The 22,979-nt window shown below is 35.1% G+C and overlaps 1 protein-coding gene across 3 annotated transcripts in view; it reads right to left on the bottom strand.

Moving 5' to 3' along the window:
- Positions 1–16,377: 16,377 nt before the first annotated feature.
- LOC106137157 (catenin delta-2) overlaps positions 16,378–22,979 on the bottom strand; it is a 44,182-nt gene continuing 37,580 nt past the window's right edge. For 2 of the 3 annotated variants that reach the window (XM_013337934.2, XM_060951507.1), the window contains exons 19-20: positions 20,997–21,130; positions 16,378–19,929 (exon numbers count right to left, since the gene is read on the bottom strand). In XM_013337934.2, the coding sequence (XP_013193388.1) occupies positions 19,801–19,929; positions 20,997–21,130 (263 nt within the window). In that variant the 3' untranslated portion in view covers positions 16,378–19,800. The remainder of the gene's footprint in view (positions 19,930–20,996; positions 21,131–22,979) is intronic. The other variant, XM_013337935.2, reaches the window with a different exon arrangement.

Genomic DNA, 22,979 nt, shown 5'->3' with positions numbered 1-22,979 from the left:
GGGTGGAAGGAAATCAAACAGGAGATTGGCGTTGGCGCAGAGCAAGAAAAATAAATGTTTGAACATAATAAAATACATACATAATATATATCTATATATAATACATACAAATACGCATAAATACATAAAAATAACATATACTTAGGATAGAGTAGAAAGATAATGAGACCTAACGAGATCTAATTATAAATCACTGGCAAATGTAAAGTTGTGAGTTACCTAGATCACATTTACCTATATATTTTGTATATTTATAAGTATTGTTGTAATCTGTTCTTGTGTGTTTATACATACATATAATCTCGTCTATATCCCTTGCGGATAAGACAGAGCCAACAGTCCCGAAAGACTGAAAGACCACGCTCGGCTGTTTGGTTTAATGATAGAATTGATATACAAATAGTAACAGGTTGCTAGCCCAACGCCTAAAAGAAGAACCCAAAGTTTATAAGCCTATCCCTTAGTCGCCTTTTACACCATCCATAGGAAAGAGATGGAGTGGTCCTATTCTTTTTTCTGTTGGTGCCAGAACCACACGGCACGTATTTATATTTTGTAGTATTGTTACTACCTGTTCTTGTGTGTTTATAATAAATAAATAAAGTAGTATTTCTAAGCAAGCTCTGTAAGCTAATACAGCATCGCTACAAATTGATTGACGCATAATATGCATGTAGTTAGCGGAACTTGTGACGTCACCAACGCTAATCTCCGGTCAATCATAGTTAGCGCTGGTATTCATACAGGTGCTAACTGGATTTCAGCACATTAATCTAAAATGTTGTGTAATAAATAATTATAATCTACTAGCTTTTAGCTTACTACTTAGCTTACTAGCTTCGCTCGCGCGAATTTTGCGCCTTTTAAGTCTGCGTCTTATAAGATTAGTCATCCTAAAGCTGTCTTCTTACAGATGTTAATAGGAATTGTAAAACAATAAAATGGCTTAAGTTTCTAAAGGAATTCTAATTAGAACAAATTAACTGATTGGAGCGGGAAACCATTTAAGTAGGGGTAAAAACATTTTTTAAAGACATCTCACCCGTACAAATGTAGTTATGCGAGTTCTACTAGTTCTGCGCACACGCACACGCATTCGTTTAGGGTAGATTTCCATGAGACTTCTATTTTTAAAAAGGAAAATATCTATCTTTGTTATACGATGATCATATGGGCTTCATTCTTTCTAGAGAAACTAGAAACGACTTAGAGTTATCTTGGCCTCACTTTTCACTATAACAACCCTGGTTTGATCAAGCGTTGTAAGGCAGCAGCAGCCGATGTAAGCAGAGTACAATAGCACCACTCCATATCTTCCCGTTTGTATCGTAAGAGGCGATTAAGGGGTCAGCGCCGCAGCAGCGCCTCCTACTGATATTACAACATAGTCTAGAATCAATAGACACTGGAGAGGCCTTAGTAAAACAGTAGACTTTTATGGGCTATTATGGTAAGCGTTCATCTGGGTCTTTTCCTTTCATATAATGTCCTTTATTTTTTTAACATACCTCCTACACTTAGTTTTTGGCTTGTGTTGTAGTCAATTTGAGCTTCCTTCAAGTCGTTGTGGGTTACGGACATACACGTTTGGCAATTGTCTCGATTTTATCCTCAACTTTCTGAAGTTCAGGTTCATCCTGACTACGAATCTGGAGTAGTTTGTTAGGTAGTTAGCTACAAAGCGACTCCCGTCTAGTGGAATTCTACCTTTACAGTGTAACTACGACTACTCTTCGAGCAGATGTCAATCAGGAATATTTTATCTTTTTTTAACTAATGGCGAGAGTATTGTGTTGTTGTCTCTCTCTCACTCTTTTTGCTTTTTAATGAGCTATAATAATTGGAATTGAAAGTCTAGGGCGAAGTCCAAGTTTTAGCTGATTAGTATGTGATCAAATTACTGCATAACTTTCATGGAATTTTTGCTAACTTTTTATAACTCATGGGGTATTTCTACCGTTCCAATTTACTCTTCCTTTTAATATTATTTAGGTATTTATTATTCACGAAACAACAGAATTTAAAATAATTTACTTCAAATTACTCATAATGTTTGTAATTTATTTTCTGTTTTATATATATAGTGTGTATATATAGTAGTTATATATATAATAATAATAAAACGCAGCCTACGCGGCTTCCGATCTACACAGCCTCAGACACTGTCTACTCAAATACCTCCCTTAATACATCGTAAATAATTACATATTTTCTCACAACACAATTTTCATAAAAGCCCTACGATATCGCATTAAAAAATTATTTATCGTACCTTAATCCTAACCTAATGCACTTAAACATGTCTTGAAACTAGATGACGCAGCCTACGCATGCGTGTAAATGTAATACAAGTTAAAAAATACATTTTGCGCAAAATATCACTATAGCTCAGCCGACATTAAATACGTCTAATGCCCTAGCTATTGTATAACTTTATAGCAAAAAAGTTTCACTAATTTGATCCCATCAAATGAACATGCAACACTGAATAAAAAAGCCATTTCTAACACCACACCTACAATTACTACGTCCACACTTATAGCCTTATTTCAGGGTACAGAAAATGAGTAATTGTAATGAAAACCTTTGTTAAAACAACCGGTGCCTTAATACTTGGATTTCCTTCATCAGGGTTGTATATAAGATTCCTTATGTTTCTTCATCATCTCCATCCACTTCCTTGCCCGAGATCCTGATTGGCTCTCTCTCGAGTAACTTCCCTTATTACTGGAAGTCATTAAGCGCACAAGCTTTCTTCATCGGTTCCGTTTGGATGTAGACCTCACCACCTCGTAGAACCTGGAAAGGGTTATAGCCCTCTTTATTTGGTTAGACCATAGTGTTGGCCACATCTCGGTATTGCCAGCAACTGACGTCAACATCTTCCATTCTATTTCACCAAAAAGTTTATTAAAAAGTAACTATTTTTCAATGTTTCATTATATTACAACAAGTCTCTAGCTTCATACTTCCCGACATAACATTAATTCAGCTATCCTATCCTCGGATTAGGATGTCATTACGAGTAATCACCATATATTTCAAGGCGCGGGCGCAGCGGCTCCCTTGATCGTCATAACATGGGCTTTATTGCCCTCAGTTACCGGTGCACTTGTGTGAAATGTGGCCAGACTGTTGCGAACTGGTTTGGAGTAATAGACTTAGAATATGTACTAGCTTGTGTATGCGACTTGCTTTCCTTAATGGTTTGTTGGACAACATAAAAATAGATTACAGGACTTCTCGCACTCTTTCTTTAAATGAGTTATGATACTTAGTTTAGTTTTTTATAAATCTATTAAGTAATGGATATTCGTTTCATATTATTTCAGGACAGCATATTTAATATAACGTTTCTATTCGTACCTAAATGTCAAACTCCATATTTATTTATCAGTCGTTTGTTAGGTCCTCTTGTAAACAACACACACTTATGTAATGCTGAAGAAGCCTCATCCTGTTTTTTTTCTCATCTTGGTCTTCAGATTATACGTCCCTCCATGTTGTTATCCAAAATGGCTGCCTGTAGCAACCCTACCATAGTGGCTATCAAAAGGTTGCGCGTGCAGATAATTAAGACGTCGCCCGACCGCATAAAATGTCGATAATTCATTTTGTGTATAACATCAGGTCGCCCACGTCGCCCTACAGGCCGCAGGTTTACATCGAACGATTTTTTGTCGCCTCGCAATATAACAATGTCTTTCATGCTCTTATCATGCATTGCATTCCCTACTTAGGATCAGACTCGCGCACGAAGGGTTCCGTACCAGCATCATGTTTGTTACTTAAATATTTATTTTGTATATATTCACGTTTCTACCTGTTTATTAAAATGGACTAAAAAAACTGTATTAAAATTACGTATGTTGTGTGGGAGCTTTTTAATAATTACTTTATTGTTATTTCATTATTTATTCTGAAAGGCAATATACAAGTTAATATTCTATGAAAATTTAAATCTCTCTCTGTTACTTTTATTGATTTTGAGCAAAACCATATAAAAAATCATGTTTATTGGAAGCAAGTTTGATGAGATACTACCTTTCTTTCTGGACGCGCTCATCTTAAAGACAAAGCTTATAAACTTGGCATTCTGTCTTTTAGCAATGGGTTAGCGACTTATTTCTTCCTTCATCTCAATTCCGTCTTCAAGCTAACATGACTTTCGACTCCGTCGACCCCGTAAAGACGTGATATATGTGTGTGTTTTACTTACCTTCGTTCCGTTCTCCCCATAATCGTACCGTATAATTAAGTGTCTCAACCTCATATTTTAGAAACTGAGGTGCAATTTTGATATGAAATAAGTACTTAGATGCCGCTTATCGCGGGTTCAGATCCGATTAATTGATCTTAGATATGAGCGCAGGGCTACCGCTTAATAATTCTGCTTTGATAAGAATTTAGGTTCTAATAACAAAAGATGATACTTACTCAATTGATTTAATAACTAGGTAGCTACGAATTTTATATTCAAAAATAACATACATATATTTCATCAGGTATTTATCCCATACGTGGTAGACAGAGCCAACAGTCTTTTAGGAACTGAGATTTTAGTAGTTGATAGGTTGCTAGCCTATCGACTAAAATAAGAATCCCAATTTCATTAGCCTTTCCCTTGATTGTCTTCCCGAAGTCGGAAAAGCTACCTTCAGCTAGACGGCTTTACAGGAATACCAGAAAAGCTAATTTTATTATGTAGTTACTTACATAAATTGTTTTGTTTATATTTACACCGTGTTTATAATAAACAGGTATTACAAAACATACAATATTTATGAACCCAAGCCGGTAATATATGAACGTAGATTGGAGAGACACGCAGAAGGCAGAACATATATATTGGACAGTATATATCATTGGTTATGTAAGGGCTGAGGTAAAAGGTACAACTAGTGTTGCCCCTCGATAGTCAACTATCGATAGTTTGAGGTAAAACCAAAGTACCTATTGGTAGAACCGCTACTACCGAGAGCCAGTTTTGGTGCAATTGATACTGTCACAAGCTTTCATGACTATTGAGCTAATGTAGTAGTCTGTGTGATTTGTGTAATTTTAATTTTCTTTATTAACATAGATTATATAATTAATGTAGCTAATGTGCAAAGCTTACAATAGATATATCCAACTAGCTTTCGCCCGAAGCTCCGTCCGCGTGAAAAGTAGGTAGGTACTCCATTGTACAGTACACACTATCTCCACATTTTATGTAAGCAATATTTTATGGAGATCGGCCCAGTCGTTTACTGCAAACACAACCGTAAATTAAATACTCAAAGTATTGGTTCAAAATTAATAGCTATTGATCGATTATTGCAATAATAATGACATTATCAATCAATTTAAATCAAATAATTGAAATCAGCTTTCGATAATGAAACTAACGACAGTTCAACAACACTATACTACAAGCTATATGACCTGCGCGTTAGTTTACGCAACTAAAATGTGTAATGCTGTCATTTTGTAGATTTATAAGGAGAAGAGTAATGCTTCGCTTTAGAATGGGAATATCGTCCTACTAATATAAATGCGAAAGTTTGTGAGTTTGTCAGTATGGGTGTTTGTTACACTTTCACGTAAAAACTACTGAACCGATTACGATTAAATTTGGTATGTAGGTAGCTGAAGACCCAGAATAACATATAGGCTATTTTTTATCCCGGAGTTCCCGTGGGATTGATAGGGATTTCATGCGGACGAAGTCGCGGGGGCCTCTTGTTTAAAAATACTTTCAAATGTCACTATGAATGACACAGGTGTCTGATGTAGGAGTACGCAACCCACCTAGATCGCTTCATCACTTGGTTATAAGCGCACCCTGGGCTCCTGGCGAGGATGATGACATGTAGCAATCCCCGACTGAAACCACTGAACTGGTTTCGTCATCTGGCGTACATAGATATCTCACTTATTATTTTTAACCGCTGACAGAAAAAGATGGGTGTTATCTCAGGGTGTCTGTCCGTGGCATCATAGCTCACAAACGAATGATGCGATTTCAATTTAGTTCCCCCAGTAGGTCCCCAACACGACGTATTTCTTAAAAATTATTACATACATACATACATATGGTCACGTCTATATCCCTTGCGGGGTAGACAGAGCCAACAGTCTTGAAAAAACTGAATGGCCACATTCAGCTATTTGGCTTAACGATAGAATTGAGATTCAACTAGTGACAGGTTGCTAGCCCATCGCCTAAAAAAGAATCCCAAGTTTGTAAGCCTATCCCTTAGTCGCCTTTTACGACATCCATGGGAAAGACATGGAGTGGTCCTATTCTTTTTTGTATTGGTGCCGGGAGCCACACGGCACGGCAAAAATTATTACTTAATACATAAAGGGAGATTAAAATTGTGTCGAGGGTTCTTAAAAAAATTTATTAAATTTTTTGTTTGTAAGTAATGTATGTTTGATAATCTTTCAGCCAAATCACCAAACAGATGAGGAATTTGAATGAGACATTACAGTATCATAATATCAACGACACCTGCCAAGTATTTTTAGAAACTCCAACACAAGGAAGGCCTTAAAAAATATCAGTTAAGTAATGCTGCCACTTGCACATAAATTTTATTTTATCAAAACTGTATCTTACAATGTAGTATTTTACATCTTATTTTTCTCCCTTCGCAAATGGTAATTATTCCCGTTTACTTATGCAAGGAGCTGAAACAGTGCAATGTGTAGGCAATATTTTCAGGGCAACTGAAGCGGGATTACAGCGCGTCTTGCCTCGTTTAAACTGTTAAACACAGTGGCTCTCAAACTTGCAAGTGGTCTACGGTCACAATAAATTATTGTTAACACAACAAATGATTTTGTATTCGTCAAATTTTGGTCCAATCACTTTTTGTGCGATCGGTTTAATCGCGTTTGACTCGTATCCAATTTGCGACTAATCGTGAATAAGACCCAAATCAGTGTTACACTTTTCCTTAAATTGCAAACCTACTTCCTTTTTACACGTTGCAATATGGATGACTTGTTATATTCAATTAAATATTATGAAATCATAAAGATTTCACATTAAAAAACTGTATAGATACGTCATTTAAGTAGTCTAATGCAATCAATTAATACTTTTTAAATAGTACGCATTCCCTGTCTTCGAATGTAGTTATAATGATAGATCGTAAATAAAGTTAGTGAGTTTATGCATTATCTTTGGATATGATTATCTTATAAAGTATTAAGATTAATAGTTTTTAATGCTTAGAACATATTTCAAAATATGAGACATCTTGTTTCTTTTATACATAGATATAGTTTGAAAATGGATAGTGTTTAAATATCTTGATATAGTCTCAGAGTGAGAAGTACGTTATATTTTCTCTATTCTTAGAAATAATCTGTAAATTGTACTAGTAGTTCAGAAGTACTCTAAGTACTCTTTAAGTATACGAGAAATTGAATGAAGATCTATTATAAACACTTTTTCGTATTTACAAGTAAAAATTATTTTCGATATACCTACTTATATCTTGTAGATACTTCTACTAGTCAACATAATATTTTTTAAAGTCAAGTCAGCGTTCGCTCTAAATTAAATTACAAAGGTTGAGAACTACTGGCAGAAGATTTTCCTTCTCTATGCTGTAATAAATTACTTGGTACCACTGATGGTGGGTTAAGCTGCAAAATTAATTATTCATTGGCGATAGGTTGTATCATTTTACTTGATTGTTGCCAGAGCCGAGCTATATGGTCTATACTAAGTATCTTTTTTTACGTCGGTGTGAAAAAAATACATTTTTTTTAATATCTTTTGAGTAAGCCTTGTATATCCATCCTTGATAAGTCATAGTTAGTTTATATGTCTTATCGGATTTACACTAATCCGATTTAATCATACAAGCTCGTCTGTTTAGGCTACTCTTGACCTGACCTTTCCCCAGATTTTTTTTTCAGAATTTGATTCAGGTAGGTTTATCCTCTCATTGACAGGATATTTAATTTATTATATTAAATTTATACTCCTACATACAAGTAGTTTACCTGACTTACCCAATCCATGATCTTGGTCTCTAAAGAGGTGAGGATATTCGTGATTATCGGCAAGAAGAAGTAAAAGATTTATTTATCTCGGTCTAGCAGGAAACCGAACCCCAACCCTGGACAACAGTCCAAAAATAATAACGTTACCATTACACCAAAGAAGTCTACAATATAAATCTGTGCCCGATTAAATACTAAACGAAATTAATGCCTATCAGTTTAACGGCTAATACCTAGTCTAGGTCTAATGGAATAACTGTGTCCTGTCCATGAATATAGCTCTTATCAGTGGGAACGAGTGAAACCTGTTACTTCCAAAGAGTTAGTATAGCTTTTGAAACTGTTTGCAAAAAGGTACAAGAGGATTCGTTTGAAATTATTGCTATAGAATGCGTAGTGTTGTGTCAATATAGAGTGTTAGCAATTAATGTACTACTATAATACGAAACTTAAAAATGCGGAAGTTGAGTATTTTTTTACTCTTTCACCGTTTATTTGCAAAATATTAGATTGTCAAAATTGAACGGGAATTTGGGTGAAAATTTACGTAGTTATATATATACTATTTGAAGTAAAGTAATATTTTATCTAGTAAATAAGTTTATTCATCAGAATAACACGAAAGCGAAACTTAGCACTCGAGATTCGAATTACTTTTTCAGTAAGTCAAATAGTCTTTAAGTACCCTAGCCAGAATTCCGGAAGGGGGCCAGCCCCGTAGCATGGCCCCAAAACGGAGTCGCGCGTGACATGCTACGAGGGTAGGGCAGAAATATCAGTCATGCCCGGTGTTCCACCAAACCTGGAGGTAAGTTCTATAAGAATGTGCACAAAATGTCTACAATTACTATGGAACAATACTAACTACCGAATGGAAAAACGATGCCATTGAAATTCTATCGACATCATATCGAGCCATGCATCATTATTTCATTTCATAATTTTACTACCTATTATCACAAATTCACTTGTTCTACAGACATAGTTAAGTACTCTAAGGTTGTAAAACTATCTTGACATTTCTGTTATTCCTTTTACACCTGATAGGTGCAACTAGTCACCTTTAGATGCGGTTCTAGATAACGAATAGGGCGTAAAGTGCCAAGCTTGTTTCCCAGAGACGATACATTCCGGCCCTATCATTATTATTATATGTCAAACAAATTCTATATCTCTAAATTTACAAAGAAAATACGTTTACGACGAAAAGGAAATAAGATTTAATGAAGACTCATTAATACAATATTGATTTACCTATCTCTCTCTCTCACTCAATATTCTAGCCCTCAGAAAATCATTTTATTTTTTAGCAGAAGAAATAACGTAACAACTTTTGCTGTGAAAACAAGGAAACAGCTTTTGCAATAGCTACATCTTCTACATCCAAAACATATAACTGGTGAAATGCAGAAGCAAGAAAATAATCTATATATGTTTTATAATAACGTATGTGCAATAGCTGTCAGTTTTGTTATTTCATTAACATAAATTTGCACTTTCAGTATTTAGTTTCTGAACAAAATTGAATACGCTACAAAGTATCAAATGACCAGGTTTTTACTAAACGAGAATCATTATGATCGAAGTCTTCGCATGGTAATTTTAATAACAACAAAATTGCATTTTCATTGCATATTTTCTTAAATATCTTCCTGATAGCTTTATGTTTGGAGATAATTAACTATTTATTTTGATGCTTATAATCAATAGTTAATTTACAATCGAAGTTGTGTTGTTAAGTAGGAAATTTATGGCAACGAAATATGGCCGACTATTTCACACTCAGAACTAAAAGGTGCAAGCACGTAACCCATGCAAACAGATGAATCAACTATTTTCTAAACAAAATGTAAGGAATAAATTATTTTATGGCTGTAGAAAAGTCTCTGCTCCGCTTCTACTAAGTACTTTTTCTAAAAAAAAAACTAGATTGTGCCCGTAGTTTCCTGTGCGCGTGAATGAAGAAATTTCACCTATCCCGATAGGAATAGGCGAAATATCGGGATATCCTCTCTTTCCGTAGTTCAGTGGGTGTCCTGTATAGTTATTTTCCGCAGTAAGTTGTCTGTCAGTCAGTCAGTAACGCAATGATTTCATATTACATTGATTGATGGCAAGAAAGTTTTGCTCAGAAGTTATGTCGCATTGCATGTTTCAAATTAAATAAAAAATGGTCTTTTGGGACTTTGTATCTAATTCCGTAATAAGACATTATCGTAGAAACCCCAAGTTGTACCTGTGAGTCAGTTAGTTCAGTCAGCCAAGTTAATACAATACCTATGGCTACTGTACTGACCATAGTAATTACAATAATATGAGACTATAAAAATACCATATGTATTATTCATGAATTGAAAAAGAAATATAGGGCCGATGTGTCATTGTCTTGGTTAGCTCGCAATTCAAAAAGCATTCAAATTAATTTCTATAAATATGAAGGTACAAAAGGCGAGCGTATCGAATCATCTTCCAGGATACCCATAATTTGAGATGAATTTGAGTTGAGTATAAAAGTTGAATATAAAAGGCTTGCAAACTTGGGATTCTTTTTTAGGCGTTGGGCTAGCAACCTATCACTATTTGATTCTCAATTCTATCATTAAGCCAAATAGCTGAACGTGGCCATTCAGTCTTTTTAAGACTATTGGCTCTGTCTACCCCGCAAGGGATATAGACGTGACCATATGTATGTATGTATAAAAGTTTTATGGTGTCACATTGCGATAGCGACATTATCATATTTAGCAGTAGGTTCCACCACTAGCCACTTCTATAGTCTCATAATATTCCGAATTCTACGGTACTGCCACAGCCTTAGACACGCTTTCGCCGGGGGTAGCGATTCTACATTCCAACTTGTGTTCACTTACGTGAATAACAGCCCTTTCCCTTTGTTGTAGTAGTTACACATACTCGAACCAAAATCCTGTCGGTCTCAGCTTGTGTACCCAGTCATGGAAATAGAAAATAATATTCTAAACAACCAAAACAACGTTCAAGATGTTCTGACTCAAAATATGTCAAAATAATCCCCCCTTATTTTATTACATTTATACTAGAGACCCACCCAGACTTCGCACGAGTTAGACTTTGTACATATAAACCTTTCTTTTGAATTAATCTATTTATAAAAAAAAAACATCAAAATCCGTTTTATAGTTTTAAAGTTCTAAGCATAGGTACCTTTGTACTTAGTACATACAGACATAGGGAGAGACGCGGGAAATGACTCTACTTTATACTATGTAGTGACAATGAGCCTATTTCTTATGTGGTTATTTAAAACATTAAAAGATTTTTAATTATTGATTTGGTCACTATCGTTATCATTGCATTGTTATTTTGTTGTTTAATTTTTAGTTAATAACTTACGTTAGACAAATGAAACATAAATAACTTTATTAGACTGAATAAGTTTTTTAGATTTTCATCTCACAAGTTCTAAAACTAAGTTGTGAGGCTTCGATATTTAAAAAATATATTTTGATGGTCATGGGTTACATATCAAATTCATTCTAGTGGCTTCCAGTCTTTCACTAGTGTGATAGCGTACCGGACAGACTGACCCAGGAACCATAATACGGAATATAAAGAAAATGGGATATAATTCTATTAGCAAACTGCTTTCCTGTTTGCAAACACGGCGCTGTAGACTCTGCTAGATGATACTTACCTTATTTGCAGATATAAAAACCAGATCGAAAATCCTTCGCCGCCTGAAGATATACGTATTTCAAAACGTCAAAACAGCGACACCATAAAATTATATAGTGGTCGTTCACAGCGAGATACTACTATAAAGCTGTCGTTTAAGTTATTTGCAGGCTTATAAACTTGGCTTATAAACAATCGCCGATTGGAGTCCAATAGTTTCCCGTTATGATTGGATAATAGACCGCACGATGCTGTCGTATTTATCAGTTAACTAATGGAATTTTATTTTTATGGTCTACCGGCGTACGATTTGCTGTTTATGGTCTTCTAGAGATGTTGACAGGAACCTAATCATAAGTTTCAGTGAATCTACCAACCATTGGGTCTTTTGCTTGGAGATATCGAATTGGTTCTGATCCTAAAGGAACTTATATTGTCCTGGATTAAAATTGGACATCGACTGTAGGCTGTTTTAATATTGCACAGAATTTAGATAATAAGCAATTCGGGTGATGGTTATACATTCGCCATGGAGAAGAGCACAGGGTAAGTCTGATTTTTCTTGTCATCATAATATTATAAGTAGGTAATCCTATATACGCGTGGGTTATACTTACGTCCACAGTCAAAATTTACTTGTTTACGGTCCGGGAACGAGTATATACCTACTTATAAAAAAATTACACACCGCAACTGCCGTCTGTTCGCAGTGTGAAATGGGTAAACGCGAACTAATCTTGGCATAAATACCTATTGCAGCTAAAATACCAACTAAGTTTTGAAGCATCCCAGTACAATTTACAATTATGTCTAACTGTGGTGTCGCAACGACACCGTAATCCTCGTGTTAGTGACTCGGCAGTATCTACACGTGTCTGAATAGCTGGCATCAAGTTTTCGATACGGTCTTTAAGACCATGGAAATATAACTAACCTGGAAAGAACATTCACTGCAGCAAACTCCATATGGAAAAATACCGTCTAAGTATTTAATAATGAAACCTTAAATTTAACGTTTTCCCCCTTCTTTTCACGCTGATTGGTGGGAGGAACGCAAAAAAAAATATTTCTCTAATCCCAAAATACTAATGTCAACAAATGTTATTTGAGGTCAATGTTTCCTCAGAATATTATCTTTTCATTGTGATATTTTTTTGTTTTGTATATTCCAGGCTCTCTGTAATTCCATGTCTGCGACATTACCGAGGGGCGACCTTATTACGCGTATCGCCAACCTGCAGTCAAGAGCCAACAGATCAAAAGTCAGTCAGAACCTTTGCTGTACAGGTACGTAACTTTGCTGTCGTAAAGTTAGCCAAACCTGTAAAATTGCGTAATCGGTTAAGAGAAAAAACACTATAAGTAGTTAAAATGTCAATTCTTTGCTATTTCTTAGCTTTTATTCAACTATTTTTCACATCAAAGACTTCGCCGTATGAATAATATCTGTACAACTTCAGCTAGCCGTTAGTTTTTCCTATCCCTTAGTCGCGTTTTACGTCAATCATGGGAAAGATAAATAGATGGTTCTATTCTAAAGTGGCGGAAACCACACGGCACTTTAGAATAGCACTATTACTTACCTAAGCTTAATACCTTTTACTTAGAATAAGCCAAGTCTAAATATAGACAAGATGGTATTAGAAATAAATCACTATGGTTATTGCTAAACGGTTTGTACTAAACCCCTAAAGTTAGCAATAAATCTACGATGTCTATCGTATTGATTGTATGCATTCTAGCGCGGGCTATTGTAGTTTCTGTCTATTGTGGCGTGGCTAGGTGCGGTGCGCTTACGCATTGATGCAATCGGACCAAAGGTCTTTGAAGGGAAGCCTGTTTGCTATCGATATTTGCAGTTCGTTAGTTGTTTGCAGACTTGCTACTTTTAAGTTTTGGCTTCACTCGGTATTGTTGTAAATCGAATCTGGACTACACCAACTTGACTCATAGTAGGTCGTAGGTGAAACGTTTGTGGGTGAAATGTTAACAATACATGGATCAATTGAATGTTGATGAAACGTTTCAGACTCGGAACTTGGTGGTCCAGCGGTTAACGAGATTGCGATTAAAAACCCCTAAAAATCATCTTATGCGGAAAAAATATTTTTACGAGAGAATGTGTATAAGCGATTTTTCTCCAACTCTGGGACTAACTAAGCTAAATCGATTGTTCAGCCCGTGGGCTAACTACATTTGTGACAAGAGCGATCAATCATAGATCTTTTCATGTCATGCTAGCTGCAAAAGAATCATTATTACAAAAATATTAATTATTAAGATTCATGTGGAAATTACTGATCCTTTAAGTGCAGCGGCAAAAAGGAAGGAATGAATCGGGTATAAAAAATCATCAATTCTCAGACTGAAATTATCCAGTAAAAGTCGCCAGTGTGTTTAATGTTGGACCTATCCTGTAACTCCAAATAACTAGGTCCATACTCGTATAACCAATAAGCTTTGTCATAATCGTAGTGATGAATTCGCCATTTCATTGTAAGTTTAAGCTCATAAGTATTTGCAATTCCAATTGACATACTTAAATTCAAAGTGGTATTAAATCGGTGATTAAACTTACCGAGTGACAAGTCAGTTAAAAGGTTGATTTAGCTTCGAAATAGTATCGAACTTATTTCGAAGCTAAATCAATCTGTGTAATTTGTCCCGTACTTAGGTATTTATTTTTAAGTCCAACCTTTTTGTCTGCATGGACTTTTGAGTCATGAGGATACGCAGATGACCAGGTGTGTCTTCTCCGCCTCATTCGCGCAGAAATATAAAAGACTGCTTGCTCATAATGTATCTTCTCCAAGTCTTACCGCCAGTTTTCAACATTGAAAGGTACTTACTGTGTTATCCGTGTGGTTCTCGGCACCAATACAAAAAAGAATAGGACCACTCCATCTCTTTCCCATGGATGTCGTAAAAGGCGATGGGATTCTTTTTTAGGCGATGGGCTAGCAACCTGTCCCTATTTTAATCTCAATTCTATTTTAAGCCAAATAGCTGAACGTGGCCATTCAGTCTTTTCAAGACTGTTGACTCTGTCTACCCCGCAAGGGATATAGACGTGACCATATGTATGTATATATGTAAAGGTACTTACAGATTACTGAAACGGTAAAAATGAAACACTTATTTAAATGTAGTAAGTGTATTAGCAACGTTGGTACATGATACTGAATAATACTGTTGTGGGTGGGGCCCGCGCGAACGGCCCCGCACGATGACACGAGTAAAAAATGTTCGCCTTCACATCGCCGAAGAACCGTGCTCCTAACATTACATAATCTTCCTCGCTATCCGGCATACACCGATTAGAACCTTATTACACCAACTTAACGGCGACACCACTCAAATATAAACTTTGTCGTGTGAATATTTTCCATGAATTAAGGAACCTTACGCCAGCGGTTCACACTTAGGTTCATATTGTTTTCGTAGTTAAAAGTGGTTTCAACGTCAAGTTCGTGTGATAGGCGAAGTCCTGTAATGACACCTCTCTCACTTATCCAAAGAATAACTAGTATGAAATATGAAGATCTAAGTCCACGCCACATTAATCTGGAAATCACTCAGATCTTTGCGGTACTTACTGTTAAATTTATTAACGCCTTTTCGTACGTAACTGCGTGTTTACCAAGTTAACGTGAGTTAGCTTTATAAGCATTCACGAAGTAACGTAAAAAGCAACAATTCAAAGTAAATCTATAAGCAATCTTATAAAAGGAATGGTCGTAGTTTTAGTATCTACAGAAAATTTTATCCTGCATACATTTATTCTCGTATAATTGAAAGAGATGTCTTCAACGGTTGACCGCATTACACCTATAAATTCAATAACTGTTTAATTTAATATTAAGGATACTACAGATAAATATAAAACGTGAGCATTCATACAGATAGGAAATTTATCATCGCTTAACAATATTCAGACCACTGGCGAAGTATTTCCGCGCATTCTCAGTTCAAATAAAGACATAAGTTCAGCTGACGTCGAAAGTTTTTGAAGCATTACATACATTTTGTAATATGCTTTATTACAAAATATATGTATAATAATATTACTCAAACTGTTTTGCCATCTAAGGGTTCAGAGTCCAGAGTGACAAACGCAAACATCCAAAATACCTGTATAACAGATGCCTTTGGTATTAATATCAAAGTTCTCCGCTTTTTATATAAAGAAGTTTACAACAGGTAAAGTATTTGGTGACAAAAGACAAATATATCATGAAGATAAAAACAGTAAAAATTAAAATGATGTTATGCCTTTTATTATGAACGAATTTTAAAAAATCTTTTGTGAGAAAGCGCGGATATAATTCACAATTGTGACGTCACCCACTAAACATTAAATGCCGTGCGAAAACGCATGTCCTCCAATCAAATCATTGGGTACAACATATAAAAAATCGTACTACTTGATAATCATACATCACTACAATTCTCTAGTACCCAATTATGGTAAAAATACCTTTGTCTAGTCTCGTGAACTACAAATGAATGAAATAAACTTGGAAGCCATGGTAACTAACATGTAAATCTACGTTGTATTGCATCGTGGTAAAAGCGTCAAAAACGTCACTTCCAGTTTAAGTCTTTATCAGTGTGTATAAATCCCTATGTTTAGACACATATTTACCAAAAACATTAAAAACAACAAAAAATAACCTGTAAAAGAAAAATCAATGAAAAAAAATAAAAAAAAACAAATAAAAAATCATTCATTTAATTCTCTGTGATAATAATATAATAATTTCTTTAATCATAAGTATCTTTATGTATAAGCGAATAATGATCTATTAAAATCTACATACAACAAGACATAAGAGCTATTCCATTACCGCTACAGCGCAACGACAAACTAAGATTGCGGTTAGTTAAATAATTTCAATATAAAATTTTAAATAAAATATAAATAATCGAGTATTACTGTTCCAACAACTCTATAATTTATGGTTCACCATAGTCATTTATATATTTTAAAACGAGGAGTAACACTAGATAGGATCTCCCAAGTAATGCATGTGACACTACGACTTACGAAATAATGCTTAAAGTTCAAGAGATCTGCAAATGGAAGGTCTCATATAGAATAAACAATGCGAATCCATAAATACAATTGCCTATAGAAGCATGAGTAAGATACAATGTACAGACAGATCGTATTAAAGACGTTATAAAACAACTTTACCTAATAATGCCTACATTTTTGTCTAAAACTCACATCTACATTCGATAAATAAAATGGTGATTAAATAAATTCTTAAAACTAATTTAAATCGAAAGGATATCAAGTGAAAAACGTATTCTAATATAAAAAGGATCGCTTCATAGAAGCGACGGCGCCCTGGCAAGCAATGTTGTCAAAAACTGTTGTATACTCGCTTACATTTTAATAAAATATGATACAAAAACTTACAAACACGGGTACTTAAATCATTATAATGCACTGGATGAGTTAGATTGTACCAGCTGATCAGTCGAGTGGCCGTCCTGAAGGACGTGTACAAATGCTTTATTGTGCATAAAAGTATCCAAAAAAATGTCCTCACAAAACCGCTTAAGATATTGCCTACGAATAAAATTCAAATCTTATACTTTAATGTAAAATAAATAGCTTTACACTATAACTAAACGCAATGACGGAGGGAAAATAAATCAAAATCATTTTAAAGCTGCATCCACAATTTTCATACTCTATACGGGTACGATGCGCTAGTTACGCCATCTGGCTACATTATGTGAAAGCCGTTTCACAATGTTCTCAACAAAAAGCATTTGTATGAAGAAATCTTAGAGCTCAAAGTTCTATAGCAAATAAATGCAATTATTACTAGTTTGTAATTGGTAGGAAATATCAATCAGTTGGTTAGCAACTTTCATTTCATGTCGACGCAGGCATTTGTATGCCGCCGTCAAAGCATTGAATGGCTAATAAAGGAAATTAGAAATGTCGTCATATCCAGTTCTAGATTAAACAAAGAAAATCGAGCGAATAAACGATATGATTCAGATTATTGCGAGGTATTGGTTAAAATGTTTAGTTCAACTGTAGAGAACAAATGGTTTTTATAGATTCACATATATGTACATTTGTCAGAATATTTTATTAGAAGAAAAAGAAACTTATTCAGCTACCCACATATAAATATATTAAGTTTAAATGCCCATCGCCCATATTGGCACATGGAAATCGATGTGATCAAGATGTGCTCATTGCTCAGGGCCAATACTCGTCCAATATATCCTTAAATATTTATTGCAAGCCAGAAGACGTAACTGCGCCAGTATATATATCGAGATCGACAATGTCTATTACAGATAGACATGGCATAGCTGCTTTAAACTTTAAACCAAATTCGACAAGGACTTTTGAAGTTAAGAATGCAATTAACAATCACTCTTTGAATTCGATTATTATTTCCATGTGTTCCATTTTTCTAAAATTAATATGCGGGTGAAAAGTTGGAACTTTTTACACAAGGTGAACATTTTCTTACAGAAGCAAATTGGCGCGCATACATTTATCGACCAATAGAACACCGTTCGCAAATAATGAAACATTGTGATTGGTTCCTTTCGGTTGCAATGCATTATTAATTCCAAAAGTCACGGTCTAAAATGCAATACGAGAGCAAACTTCTCATAATAAATCTTAACGCTAAATATAAGACGGATATTTCTTAAATATTATTACAAGAGGACATAGACACCTATATTACATTTATTCGTAAAGGGTCGTGGAATGGATACAAAATATTACAAAATTCTATATATTTATCATACATATACTTTTAACTATTCGGCAGTACGCGGAGAATCGAACGATACTCGATAACAAATTACAGTTATGCATAAATCCTTCGATTTTCAAACGAATACGGCTACGTGAGTTCTACGAAACTAATGTTATAAATAATAACAATAATATTCAAATTTCGAATATTACAATGTAAATTTATAATAGTTACTCGTTTAGTTATTACATGGGTATATTTAGAGATTAGTATACGCGGTGCGATCCAGTTCCATAATACATTGCCACTTGCGAAACCTTCTGTGGTTGTAACAACAATGCTCAAGGAGCAATCGACTCGGTACAATTACCAAACTCCGAATAAGATGTAGTATTTTAATTAATGTGAGCTTCGATTGAAAAAGTTTTGATTTCGATACACAACACATCTACAGAAAGAATTCGTTTAATAAATATTTAAAATACTCAAATGGCACGACTATATACATTGGGAATTGACATGATCTCTTCACAAAATGGCGCTAGGTTACAAAATAAATTAGGCCTTAGGCAAATTAATTGGTCTACACTACTGAGACTTTGTAATCAGCATAACTATGCATTTTGATCATAAGAATTAACTACAATTCAGTTATAGAGCGCAAGTATATGCGACTATCAATAATAACATGTTTATGATCAAAATTCATAGATTTTATTATTTATAATGTTATGTCCTTAACTACATACACAAATGTTATTAAAGTTAACAAAACACGCTGAGAATTGTACAGTTATCTATATAAAAATAGAAACGAGTGAAGTATTCAAAGACTTTCTTGTTGAAATCTATTTAAATTCAGATAACTCTACGAAATTACGTCAAACCTTGCCAACCAACCGGCGACATAATTACAACGTAAAAATTGTGCACGTATGTTTATTCTTATTTTACTCACAAAGTTTTCGTAGACATTGTAATCCGTATACTGAGGGTATAAAACCTAAAGTTATCCCAAGTTTAGAAAAATCAGAGTATTAATACTCTAGCAATATGGTAAGATGTTAAGTATATGAAAAATAATAGTAAGAAAAATATTAAGAAAATTTATTTTACCTTCCAGCCTTCGTGTTGTTAAGGTAAAACTTTAATAATTTTTTTACTGCTACATCTGTTAATGTTCAACCTTCACAAGTATCAAAATGACTTGTGTGGATTTACGGAAAAGATCAAATTTCATACACAAGTATATATGAAAGTTATGTATATAAATTCACCACGCCTCTTTCCCGTCGCTGTAGGCAGAGACATCTTTCAACATCTGTATAATACTAAGTGAATATACCCTCAATCCACGGGACAACGCCCCCTTTTCTAGAACGTTCTAGACTGGCCACTAGCGACTGCTAGGCGGCATCGGCATCTGCGCCTGTACCCCTTGCAAGTTCATCGGCCTCCCGTTGGGGTTCCCCATCCCCAGTCCGTCCTGGTAGCTGTTCACGTCCATAGCTGGCATGTCATCGTTCTGAAAGCAATTGTTTATTTAGAAAGACTGACTTATAGCTTCTTTTTTAAGCGTTAAAACTGACTTTTCTTTCTTTCTTCTCCAGTAACCTCATTGTTGAAGAGGTCAGATGATGTATGCATATTAAGTCAAAGTTATATAATAATGAGTTTCAAATTCAAATTCAAATTCAAACTTTTCAGTTTTGCAAAATGAAATAAAAATAACTACATAGCATTGGTAGTTTTATATGTTAGCAGCGCTTTAAGAGCTACATGTTCAAACGCACATGAAGCGATGCTTCTTGATTGTCCTCGTTTATCTGTTACGCACGGATATTTAATGTTGCCATTAATATGTCAGAATACAGACTTGTGAGTTTCGAAGGTTAAGAAAGGTAAGTTTAGATTTGAAAGGTGATGTGCTTATTGCCCTTGCGTGTCAAGATTATGAAAGTTACAAATTGCAGAAGCTGTAAGCTGGTTTCTACCTCACATTGATTTGACATTGAGTAGATATAAATAAACAAACATATCTTTGAAAATTATTTGGGGGATCTATGATTACCCATTATGAGTGCAATCTTGACCATCGTTAGCGAGAAAATACATTAAAAGAAATTACCTTATGTTGCTGCTATTTTAACGGGTAGTTTTAACATTTATGTACGAATAGGTATATTGAGTGAGCAAAACAGTGTAATGTTACCAATACCAACCTTAACCGTTGGAAGTGACGTTCATCCAGCCCCGTCCTGAATCCTTGATGAGTTCGTCGGGCTACCTATGGCAGGCCACCTAGTGTATTTGTGGCGACATCTCTACGCCACTTGTCACAACATCCAATCAAACAACTACTGTCAATCATCGCGAAGAAATTGACGCGCTCAACCAATAGCAGCGAAGAATCTAAGACGCGATTTCAAAGATTTCACGGATTGGAGCTATATATACAACCTCCGACACAACATCGTCGGAGCCGCGGTTCCCCAGGCATAATACCTAGCCTGGCGGAAGATCTTCCCTTTGGTGGCGGTCGAGCCGAATCATCGCGCCCGCTACATATTAATTAATTTGAGTTTCCGTTACCTCGCGATGTCTGCGTATAGTGCGGTCCTCGTATCGGGTGCCGCCGGTGGACGCCATGGGCCTGCTGAGCGTGCTGTTGGCGTTGCTCGGCGAGTGCGGCGCTCCGGTCGCCGCGGACGACGGCGTGCCTTGACCTGCCCCAACCGATTCACTATGCGACACTTGCTACCAATTGATTTGTGGTGGGTGAACTAAGTTATAGTGTATATTGATACGCAAGAAAATGTCATCATTGTAAAAAATTATATTAAAATCTACCTGTCAAAAACTTTTTTTTTACAAATTAAGTTTTATTTTTGAATATCGTAAAAATACGTATTTAGGTAACCAATGTAACTGATGATAAGTTCACCCGCAACAAACAACAGTGCACAGAAAGACAGCGCAAGATTCTCATAGCAGTTAATAGTATGAAATTGTTATGATTTATGCAGTACAGGTAACTCAATCATGAAAACTTATAACTTGTTTGGAAATAAAGTGATTTTCTTTAAATTTATTTTATCTCTTTTGCCATAATGATGTGTATTATCTATTTCGTTATAAGAACAACAAACATGTATATGTTTTTAAGATACAATATTTTTAAACTACTACTATTTATAAATTTATAAATACTTTATAAAACTTTTCACACATATATCTAGATGATTGAGTTACCCACGTCACTTTTTTTGTACATATTCAACAACATTTACACAGTACAAGATTCTTAATGTATTTACATGGTATTCATTATAAATGATTGTTAGAACGATGAAATTAGCCTTTTATTATTTAGTTATTTGCAATGCTATGTGCCTTGCGTGGTAACCCGTATGTTTTTGTAACCAATGACATTTTAAAAAAAGTTCTTAGTGTGGTATGTATGAATAATAATGACTGAAATTTGGTCCAGCATTTCATGAATGGGACACTATGAATGGCAAATATCGACCCATATAGAACTAATTTAAGTGCTGCCTCAGTTTGTATGGTTCACTGGGATAAATACTATACACCTCAGGTGTAAGCCACGGTTGCGTCTTCTCTGGTGAGAAACCCCGCTATGACCCAGATTAGGAACTGTGGTCAGACAATGATGTGGAGCGCTTGCCGTCTGATTCTCGTGACCACGTTAAGAGGGGAACTTGACCTAATTTGCAGTATGATAGAACCTTTGATGTTTCCTAGGCTATTCAAATTGACGTTTCTTAAAAAAACAAGAAGCTGTGACAATGAGAATACAAATTCTGCCCCAGGCACAGATTTACAGAACATTTTCACGCTTGAACCATATAAATAAGCTCCCAAATAGCAAACTCGCATGAGAAAGTGCACGCTGCAGTTTTCAAAAGCAATAATTTTACTATGAATCAATGAAATATCCTTATCGCATTTACGCATCCCCATAAAAAATATCTAGTTATATATATCCATACCCATTTTATGTCCAAGAAAATGTCAAACTATCTTTCGAATTCATTCGATTCGATTTAAAAAAAAATTTATCAAATTAAGATTATAATTTTTTTAAAGGTATTTTTTTGTAAAACAATAGGTTTTGAAAAAACTTGATGGCTGTGACAGATGTCAAACGCTGACATTGAATGGGCCGTCTTATTCGCACCTACGTCTGTCACAAAGATTTCATATTTTAAGGTTTATGTGCCGTGTGATTTCCGGCACTTTAGAATAGGACCAGTCCAATTCTTTTCCATGGATGTCGTTAAGACGACTTAGGTATATGCTAATAAACTTAGGATTCTTTTTGTAGACGATGGGCTAGCAACCTGTCATCATTAAGCCATACAGCTGATCGTGTCCAGTGTATAGACATGACCTATGTTTAAAGTTTATGTATTCACCTAATAATTCATTTTTTATAGGCAATAAGATAACTTGTTACAGTGTCGAGCACGAATCAATCTCCCGCTGCATATATATGTACGTTTAAGGTTTACATGTGTATTTTAACTGATGAATAATGGTATGGTATCACCC

The sequence above is a fragment of the Amyelois transitella genome, chromosome 25 (genome assembly GCF_032362555.1).
Source record: "Amyelois transitella isolate CPQ chromosome 25, ilAmyTran1.1, whole genome shotgun sequence".
In the NCBI taxonomy this organism is placed as follows: domain Eukaryota; kingdom Metazoa; phylum Arthropoda; class Insecta; order Lepidoptera; family Pyralidae; genus Amyelois; species Amyelois transitella.
Note: the sequence above shows the minus strand (reverse complement) of the source record. Positions and strands in the feature narration are given on the sequence as shown.